This window comes from Neolamprologus multifasciatus, chromosome 5 (assembly GCF_963576455.1).
Source record: "Neolamprologus multifasciatus chromosome 5, fNeoMul1.2, whole genome shotgun sequence".
NCBI lineage: Eukaryota > Metazoa > Chordata > Actinopteri > Cichliformes > Cichlidae > Neolamprologus > Neolamprologus multifasciatus.
Window position 1 is genome coordinate 10733900 of NC_140443.1, and position 10390 is coordinate 10744289.

Consider the following 10390-nt stretch of genomic DNA (forward strand, 5'->3'; position numbering starts at 1 on the left):
ATAAAAATGATGATAAACAGAAAGAAGTGAAGATTTTGTAATATCTGCAGTGATCTGAGTACTTAACAGTTCAAGTCTTTGCAGATGGTTCTGTTAGGGAGCAAGAAAAAGGGGAGGAAGGCATATATGCCTTACACGTATATTGTATGTAAAGAAGAATATAAATTATGTTTTGGTGATGCTCTGAAATTCACCTCCAAACCCCTCAATGGAACGCATTATTTAAGGGTAAAATTAAACATTCCAGTGACATTTGTTTGTCTAGCTGACATATTTAATGACATCAGTTAGGCATTTGTCTGTATGCAGACAGTAAATATCTCCATATTTACTGTCTGCATACAGACACCATCTAGAAACTCCAGAGTTTTGTCTAACTCAGGTTCAACTATCTGATGTTTTCGTGATACAACTTGTATTTTTGCTCAGTCTAGCATGAAACTTGAACTCATTTTTGTGACTTAGAATTACTTGTTGAAAATAATTCTACTGTAAGTTGTCCTTCATTTAGTTTCAAACTAACACACACTTATATATACATATTGTTTTTATATGTAGTTTTTGGCCTTCTGTATGAATTGTATTTTAGATAACGGTATAAGCTAAAAATGTTAGAAAACCCCCCGAAAATTTTGTTTAAATTTTTTGATGTGATATTTTGGTGTGAATTTTGCAAGAGAAGTCAGATATACGAACCACATAAATGTCAGTTATGCTTCTTTTGATGTGAAATGAAAGTGATATGTCTTCTGTCATGTTTTTTGACACTGTGGCAGCCCCTTTTTCACACATCTGCAAAGACTTGTTGCACAAGAGCATCAAAGAGATTGTGAAACAGTCCTCAAAATTATCATCAAGCTACCTTTAAACTGGTAACTACATATACATATTTAGTTGAGTTAACTTAACGATTTAATGCATTAGTTTTTGAGATTTTTTCATAAGTGGCAAAAGTACCGCATCCGAATAAAAGTTATTTCTTAATGGACATCCCATTAATAACAACAGAGATTTATCAAATCTAATTTAGGTAGAAATCTTGAAATTCAAAAGCACAGAGTTTCCCAAAGTGTGGGGCCCGCCCCCTAGGGTGGGCGCAGAGCCATTGCAGGGGTTGACAGGGCTCCCACACAAATGCAAAGCAGGAGATGAAGCATCGCCAAATATGTTTCCAAACCAACTTCCTTCCAAGCGAAAGACTAGAAAATGGTGAAGCATATCTTCCCTTTGGCTTCAGCTGCACGAGTGCCAAGGTAGGAAAATTTTGTTTAAATTTTTTGATGTGATATTTTTGTGTGAATTTTGCAAGAGAAGTCAGATATACGAACCACATAAATATCAGTTACGCTTCTTTTGATGTGAAATGAAAGTGATATGTCTGTGTTGCCCTTAAGGCATTTCTCTGAATAAATAGGTTCATAAGTTTGAAATAAATAATTCTAAAAAGATTTGCCATTAAAAAATTAATATGTGTTGTTAAAATGAATAATTCATGCTTTACTTAAGTTTTAGTTAAAAGGAAAATATCGCTAAAATGTATTTCCTGTTCTGGCGGGGCACTTCCGGTTCCGGTCAAGCACTTCCGGTTTTGGTCAAGCACTCGGTTTTGCTGAGAAGCAGGCTCCTCATGCTAAAGGCAGTATGGAGATGTAATCAAATGCCATCTACTCCGAATTATCAGGCTGGAACGCCGTAAGTTACTTTATATGACAGTTCATGCAGATAGCTTTGGATATTAATGTATATTTTGCTAACATGAATGTTTTAGTGAGAGTAATGCACTTTATTGATGTAAACATGCTTCTGCCTGTTGAGATGGAGTTTATTTTCTGTCATTTCAGTTTTCACCACATGTTCATGGAGACAATTAAACAAGCTGCAACTAAACTCCAGGGTCTTCATTTGTGGTTTAACTCTGTGTCACCAACATCCTCGTTGAAAACACTACAGTGAAAAGGCGCCTACTGATGATTCATCACGGTCAAAATGGCATCCAGTAACAAGTCTGCACGCAGTTTAAGGACCAGCCGCTCATCTGGATCAGCAGTAAGCGCTGCCCATGCTCGAGCTAAAGCAGAGGCTGCCAAGGTGAGAGCATGCTATGCAACAAAAGAAGCACAGTTAAAAGTTGAAAAAGTTGAAAAAGCTCAAAGCGAACTGGAAAAAGCAAAAATAGATGCGGAACTAGAAGTGTTAACATTACAGAGGGAAGCTGATGCTGCTGTAGCTGAAGCAGAAGTGCTAGAGGAAGCTGAAGCAATACAAGAAGAACCTGAGAGTAGAAAATCTCCATCAGAAAGTGTAAAATTAGAACGTACAAATGAATATGTACGATCTCAAATGGACACCAAGCTATCTCCCAGTCCACAAAAATTACCAACCACTTCTTGCCCCCAAGCAAGTTCACCCAACACATTTGTAACATGGCATCCCTCTGAAGAAGGCAATTTAGAGCCACAACCCATCGACTCTGAAACAAGGCTTACCAAAGATAATATCGCTGCTCTAAATAAGCCCAGCCATCCGAAAGGTGAAACAAAACCTAAAGTGGAGAAACAAAATACCTCTCTCAACCCATGCGGCTCACCATTCATACCTCAACATAACTATAACACCACGGCCAGCATTTTAAATCAAGCAGAGCCCTTTGCCCAATACATGGCACGTCGGGATTTAATAATCTCAGGCCTTTACCAGTTCGACGATAGGCCAGAGAACTACAGAGCATGGTGCTCTTCGTTTACCAGCGCAACAACTGAGGTCCAACTCACCCCCATTCAAGAGCTAGATCTCATGACGAAGTGGTTAGGGAGGGAGTCAAGTGATCAGGTGAAACGCATACGTTCAGTATATGTCAACAACCCCACATTAGCTCTATGCAAAGCATGGGAAAGACTGAATGAATGTTATGCAGCATCAGAAATAATCGAAAGGTCACTTTTCCAACGGTTGGACAGTTTCCCAAAAATAACAGTCAAAGATCATGTCAAGCTACGTGAACTAGGAGATTTACTGCAAGAGATTCAAGGCGCTAAGGAAGACGGCCATCCGCCTGGTCTACTCTATCTGGACACTTCTCGTGGAATTAGCCCAATCGTAGACAAACTCCTATATGGACTTCAGGAGAGGTGGATGTCACACGGCTCTCAATATAAAGAGAACAACCAAGGCTGTTTCCCACCCTTTGAGTACTTCTGTGAATTCATATGTAAAGAGGCAAAGAAACGTAATGATCCAAGTTTCCACCAGCAAAACTTAAAACCAGAAAAACCTTTTGCAAAAAACTTAAATTCCAGCAAGCCAATTACTGTACACAAAACCAATATTTCTCCCCCTAACAAGGACTTTAGCCGGAACTGCCCACTGCATAACAAGCCACACCCACTCAAAAGATGCAGAACATTGAGGAATAAACCACTGGACGAAAGAAAGGCCTTCCTCTTCCTGTCTGGGTAATGTTCATAAGCCTACAGTCAGCACTCTGAAGACAGTCGTTCTGGAAAATGGCCGCCCTACAGTTTTTAAACCATGCAATAGCATTCTGCAACTCAAAGAAATGCCACACACAAACAGGCCAGGTAAAGCGCCCGAACAAACTCTGGGTCAAACGGTTTTTAACCGGACAGATAATGACAACAAACCAGCTCACTCAATACAGGACACTCTCTTTCTAAAAAAGATGGACAATGCTATGTACAGAGACGTGGACAACAGTTGGGTCGCCCCACTTCCATTTACGGAACCCCGCCAGCAATTACCAAACAACAGACAGCAGGCGGCCACAAGGTTCTCCTCCTTAAAACGCACCCTTAATATCCATCCATCCATCCATCTTCATCCGCTTTATCCGGGGCCGGGTCGCGGGGGCAGCAGCCTAAGCAAAGAGGCCCAGACCTCCCTCTCCCCAGCCACCTCCTCCAGCTCATCCGGGGGAACACCAAGGCGTTCCCAGGCCAGCCGAGAGATATAATCTCTCCAGCGTGTCCTGGGTCTGCCCCGGGGCCTCCTCCCGGTGGGACATGCCTGGAACACCTCACCCAGGAGGCGCCCAGGGGGCATCCTTATCAGATGCCCAAACCACCTCAGCTGGCTCCTTTCGATGTGGAGCAGCAGCGGCTCTACTCTGAGCCCCTCCCGGATGGCCGAACTTCTCACCCTATCTCTAAGGGAGATGCCAGCCACCCTTCGGAGGAAGCTCATTTCCGCCGCTTGTATCCGCGATCTTGTCCTTTCGGTCACTACCCACAGCTCGTGGCCATAGGTGAGGGTAGGGACGTAGATCGACCGGTAAATTGAGAGCTTCGCTTTTACACTCAGCTCCCTCTTCACCACGACGGACCGGTGCAGCGTCTGCATTACTGCAGCTGCAGCCCCAATCCATCTGTCGATCTCCAGCTCCCTTCTCCCATCACTCGCGAACAAGACCCCGAGATACTTGAACTCCTCCACTTGGGGCAGGACCTCATCCCCGACCCGGAGTGGGCACTCCACCCTTTTCCGGCTGAGAACCATGGCCTCAGATTTGGAGGTGCTGATCCTCATTCCCGCTGCTTCACACTCGGCTGCAAACCGTTCCAGTGCGAGCTGGAGGCCCTCACCCGATGAAGCCAACAAAACCACATCATCCGCAAAGATCAGAGATGAGATCCTGAGGCCACCAAAGCGAAAGCCCTCCGCCACTTGGCTGCGCCTAGAAATCCTGTCCATAAAAATTATGAACAGAACCGGTGACAAAGGGCAGCCCTGGCGGAGCCCATCACCCACCGGGAACGAGTCCGACTTATTGCCGGCAATGCGAACCAAGCTCTTGCAACGGTTGTATAGGGATCGAATGGCCCGTAGCAATGGGCCAGACACCCCATACTCCCGCAACACCTCCCACAGGACACCCCGAGGGACACGGTCGAATGCCTTCTCCAAGTCCACAAAACACATGTAGACTGGTTGGGCAAACTCCCATGCACCCTCAAGTATCCTCGAGAGGATAAAGAGCTGGTCCAGTGTTCCGCGACCAGGACGAAAACCGCATTGTTCCTCCTGCATCAGAGGTTCGACTAGCGGACGAACTCTCCTTTCCAGCACCCTGGCATAGACTTTCCCGGGGAGGCTTAATAGGAAACCTGAAATGCGGGAGCATTACGTGGCCTTCATGGAAAAAATCCTCTCCAATGGTCACGCTGAGGTGGCTCCTCCACTGGAAAAGGGAGAAGAGTGTTGGTATCTTCCAACATTTGGCGTCTACCACCCACAAAAACCCAATCAGATCAGGGTTGTCTTCGATTCTAGCGCCCAGTACTTGGGTGTCTCACTTAACAATGTCCTCCTGACTGGCCCTGATTTAAACAACACACTTGTCGGAGTTCTTCTCCGCTTCCGGACAGAAAGTGTTGCAATTATGGCAGATATACAGCAAATGTTTCACTGTTATGGTACGCGAAGACCACCGCAACTTCCTCCGTTTTCTGTGGCATAGGGACAACGACCTAAACAACCAAGTTGTCGAGTACCGGATGAAAGTCCACGTGTTTGGCAACTCAGCATCCCCGGCTGTTGCCATTTATGGACTACGCAAGGCCATCAGGGCAGGTTCGAAAGACTATGGTGCAGATACAGTAAAGTTCGTGGAGAGGCACTTTTATGTAGATGACGCTTGATCTCTGTCCCCTCTCCTGCTGAGGCTATAGACTTGCTTCAAAGAACACAAGTCTCACTCGCTGAATCTAACCTGCGCCTGCATAAGTTTGTTTCCAACTCTCAGGCAGTTATGCAGGCCTTCTGCCCAGAAGATTGTGCTCCTGTCATTAAAAACTTAGATTTAAGTGGTGAAGAGACACAATCCCAGCGAAGCCTTGGACTCATTTGGGAAATAACAAGAGACACATTCACTTACTCAGTGGCCACCTCAAGCAAGCCATTCACTCGCCGTGGCGTATTGTCCTCTGTCAATAGCGTCTTCGATCCCCTGGGCCTATTGGCACCCGTTACAATCCAAGGAAGGGCCCTACTCAGAGAGCTTACTTCGGAATGTTCAGATTGGGACGTACCCCTTCCAGAGGACAAACAAAGCAGATGGGAAACGTGGAGAAATTCCCTTCAGGATCTAAGAGAACTACATGTTCCCAGAACCTACACATCCACCTCACTAAGTCGAGCAAAGCGAAAGGAACTGTGTTTATTCTCAGATGCATCTATTAAGGCCATAGGAGCTGTAGCCTACTTAAAGGCAATTCAAACAGATGGGAAGGTCGAGGTTGGGTTCATAATGGGCAAAGCAAAACTAGCCCCCCTGTCAGAACCTACAATACCAAGACTTGAACTATGTGCAGCCGTCTTGGCAGCAGAAATGGCCGACCTCATTCAAGATGAGTTGGACTTAGACTTTGATGCAGTGCACTTCTATACGGACAGTAAGGTAGTGCTTGGCTACATCTGTAATGAGTCAAAAAGGTTTTACACATACGTTCACAACAGAGTACAGCGCATTCGCCAGTCATCAAAGCCAGAACAGTGGCATTATGTGCGCACAGAGGAAAATCCAGCAGACCATGCGTCTAGGTCACTGTCGGCATTCCAACTAAAAAAGTCCACCTGGTTCACCGGACCACCCTTCATCCACCGTCCTGCCGCAGAGACAACACAACTGAGTGGAACGTTTGACCTGATTGAACCAGATAAGGACTCAGAAATTAGACCAGAAGTAAAAACTTACGTCACTCACCTCCAAGTACTCATCTGTAAGCGTTTTGAGCACTTTTCTACTTTTCAGTCTTTAGTCAGAGCTATAGCAAATCTTATCCACATTGTAAAGTCCTTCAATGGGACTAATCCAAACAAAAAATGTAAGGGCTGGCACAAATGTCATCTATCCCAAACTCCAGAGGAGATTGCTCAAGCAAAAACTGTCATCTTCAAAGAGACACAGAAGGCATACTTTGAGAAGGAACTTTCTGCCCTTGATGCTGGCAAGCCAATCTCAAAACAGAGCCCCCTCAAGAAGCTCAGCCCAATGTTACAGGACAGTCTCATTTCTGTTGGAGGCCGACTCAAACACGCAGAAATTGAGAGTGTTGAAAAGAGCCCAGTAATTCTTCCAAAAAACAGTCACATCTCCCTTCTGCTCACTCGCCATTACCACGAGCTAACAAGGCACCAAGGTCGTCATCTGACGGAAGGAGCAATCAGAGCTGCTGGGCTGTGGCTTTTAGGCGGCAAAAAACTAGTCAATTCAGTAATCCACAAATGTTTAACCTGCCGCAAACTACGTGGAAAACAAGAACAACAACTCATGGCGGACCTACCACCTGAACGCCTAAAAACTTGTCCTCCTTTCACCTACGTCGGCCTTGATGTCTTCGGACCGTGGTCCATAACAACCAGGCGTACCAGGGGCGGAGTAGCTGAAAGTAAGCGGTGGGCCATCATGTTTACCTGCATGAGTTCGAGAGCTGTGCATATTGAGGTAATCGAATCTCTGGACACATCCAGCTGCATAAACGCCCTCCGCCGCTTCTTTGCCCTGAGAGGCCCCGCCAAACAGCTGCTATCTGACCGTGGCACCAACTTTATTAGCACTTCAAAGGAACTTGGAATGGATAAATCACTCCAACAGTACCTAACTATCCAAGGCTGCAGTTGGGAGTTTAATCCACCACATGCATCCCACATGGGAGGCTCTTGGGAGCGCATGATCGGAGTCGCCCGCAGAATCCTGGACTCCATGCTACTACAAAATAAGGTTCAACTGACTCACGACGTGTTATGCACACTCATGGCTGAGGTTACAGCCATAATAAATGCAAGGCCGCTCATCCCAGTGTCTTCTGATCCAGAGAACCCTTTTGTCCTATCCCCTTCAATGCTCCTTACGCAGAAATCTTGTCTCCTATCCCCACCTGGAGACTTTTCAGATAAAGACCTCTACAACAAACAATGGAGACGGGTCCAAGCCCTTTCCAACCAGTTCTGGACACGCTGGAGGCGAGAGTATCTACCCACATTGCAGCAAAGGCAGAAATGGACCGGGTCGCGCAGAAACCTCCAAGTTGGTGACCTGGTTCTGCTCAAGGACAAGCAGGTTGCACGAAACAGCTGGCCCATGGCCAGGGTCACTGCCACATTCCCAAGCAAGGACGATCGAGTAAGGAAAATTGAGGTAAAGACATGCGATCAAGGATGCATAAAGACATTTTTGCGACCAGTTACAGAAGTTATCCTCCTCATGCCAAAGGACTGAATGCATAATGTTTGTTTAGCACAGTGACCTCCCAAGGCCAGGCGGGGAGTGTGTTGCCCTTAAGGCATTTCTCTGAATAAATAGGTTCATAAGTTTGAAATAAATAATTCTAAAAAGATTTGCCATTAAAAAATTAATATGTGTTGTTAAAATGAATAATTCATGCTTTACTTAAGTTTTAGTTAAAAGGAAAATATCGCTAAAATGTATTTCCTGTTCTGGCGGGGCACTTCCAGTTCCGGTCAAGCACTTCCGGTTTTGGTCAAGCACTCGGTTTTGCTGAGAAGCAGGCTCCTCATGCTAAAGGCAGTATGGAGATGTAATCAAATGCCATCTACTCCGAATTATCAGGCTGGAACGCCGTAAGTTACTTTATATGACAGTTCATGCAGATAGCTTTGGATATTAATGTATATTTTGCTAACATGAATGTTTTAGTGAGAGTAATGCACTTTATTGATGTAAACATGCTTCTGCCTGTTGAGATGGAGTTTATTTTCTGTCATTTCAGTTTTCACCACATGTTCATGGAGACAATTAAACAAGCTGCAACTAAACTCCAGGGTCTTCATTTGTGGTTTAACTCGGTGTCACCAACATCCTCGTTGAAAACACTACAATGTCTTCTGTCATGTTTTTTGACACTGTGGCAGCCCCTTTTTTCACACATCTGCAAAGACTTGTTGCACAAGAGCGTCAAAGAGATTGTGAAACAGTCCTCAAAATTATCATCAAGCTACCTTTAAACTGGCAAATACATATTTAGTTGAGTTAACTTAACGATTTAATGCATTAGTTTTTGAGATTTTTTCATAAGTGGCAAAAGTACCGCATCCGAATAAAAGTTATTTCTTAATGGACATCCCATTAATAACAACAGAGATTTATCAAATCTAATTTAGGCAGAAATCTTGAAATTCAAAAGCACAGAGTTTCCCAAACGTGTGGGGCCCGCCCCCTAGGGTGGGCGCAGAGCCATTGCAGGGGTTGACAGGGCTCCCACACAAATGCAAAGCAGGAGATGAAGCATCGCCAAATATGTTTCCAAACCAACTTCCTTCCAAGCCAAAGACTAGAAAATGGTGAAGCATATCTTCCCTTTGGCTTCAGCTGCACGAGTGCCAAGGTAGGTCTCCCCTGCAGACTCCCTGCGTCAGGAACACACGCTGTCCAAATCACAGACAAACTGTATCCCTAATTCTTAATTTTTAGTTCACAAACACTTCTTGTAATGGCGGGGTTAGGTGGTGGGGGTGTGTGAACATTTTTCTTGTAAAACTAGCAAAAAAAGTGTTTCATAATTTCATAATTATGAGGTTTTTATAATTATTTAAGTGCACCTGCAAATACACTGTTTTCAGTCACTATGTTTGAGTGATTTTCTTATCTGTATTTAACCAGGGCAAAAAATACCCATTGAGATTAGAAAATGTCTTTTGCAAGAATGTTGTGGCCAAGATGAGAGATTTGACGCCCTCTAGTTGATAAAGATAAAAATTACATGCTGTGAGTCTAAATTGCTAACAGTAAAAACTGCAAAGTACCCAGAAATCTCACAGGCCTCTGAGCATTTGTTAAAAGAACATCAAACCTCCAGGATTCTGCAGCAGGTAGACCAACACACAGCCCAAGAGAAAACTAAAAAGGCATCTTCTGATATCCTTGTCTCATCAAAATATAAATCTAGTTGAAAAGTAATACATTAAAGCTGAAATAGAATTATCTTTAGTTTTACTGGTAGAGAAAATGTGCTTCGTAAAGCTTAATTTAGACTTCTGTGTTGAGGCCATCTAGAGCCTAATGCATAGCCTATTCAAGAGACCAGCATCGTCGCCAGTGTTTGTACCTTTGTGCCTGTGTTGTTCTGCAATTTTACCCTCAAAACACTAGCTGGCAGTAGAGTTTCGCTCTAAGGAAACTGTTTAGTTACAGATGCTTAAAATATATATGAGACTTTGAAAATATAAAAAATGTAAACTGTATGAAAACATAACAAAGTTTAGAAATTAAACTTCTTGTTCATGTGTTTGTTTATTTTTTATCTGTGTATTTGTTCATTTCTATCAGTATTATTTCATTTATTACATTGTATGTATAGTATGACAGTGTCTAAGCTGACAGACAGGAAAACAAGAATGGGGGAGAAAGCAGGACCAA

General features: G+C 44.1%; 2 protein-coding genes across 2 annotated transcripts; both read left to right on the forward strand.

Annotated features, from left to right (window-relative positions):
- The first annotated feature begins 48 nt into the window (after positions 1-48).
- LOC146518092 (uncharacterized) lies at positions 49-3598 on the forward strand. The gene is made up of 2 exons (XM_085159406.1): positions 49-1692; positions 1842-3598. Exon 2 carries the CDS (start codon positions 1987-1989, stop codon positions 3454-3456), a length of 1470 nt encoding a protein of 489 aa, XP_085015532.1. The 5' UTR covers positions 49-1692; positions 1842-1986; the 3' UTR covers positions 3457-3598.
- A 2096-nt stretch (positions 3599-5694) lies between these two features.
- Positions 5695-8985, forward strand: LOC146518093 (uncharacterized). The gene is made up of 2 exons (XM_085159405.1): positions 5695-8595; positions 8745-8985. Exon 1 carries the CDS (start codon positions 5765-5767, stop codon positions 8231-8233), a length of 2469 nt encoding a protein of 822 aa, XP_085015531.1. The 5' UTR covers positions 5695-5764; the 3' UTR covers positions 8234-8595; positions 8745-8985.
- The last annotated feature ends 1405 nt before the right edge of the window (positions 8986-10390 follow it).

Excerpts from the sequence above, each read along its gene's own strand:
- LOC146518093 (XM_085159405.1), top strand. The coding sequence starts at position 5,765 with ATGCAGGCCTTCTGCCCAGAAGATTGTGCTCCTGTCATTAAAAACTTA.
- LOC146518092 (XM_085159406.1), top strand. The coding sequence starts at position 1,987 with ATGGCATCCAGTAACAAGTCTGCACGCAGTTTAAGGACCAGCCGCTCA.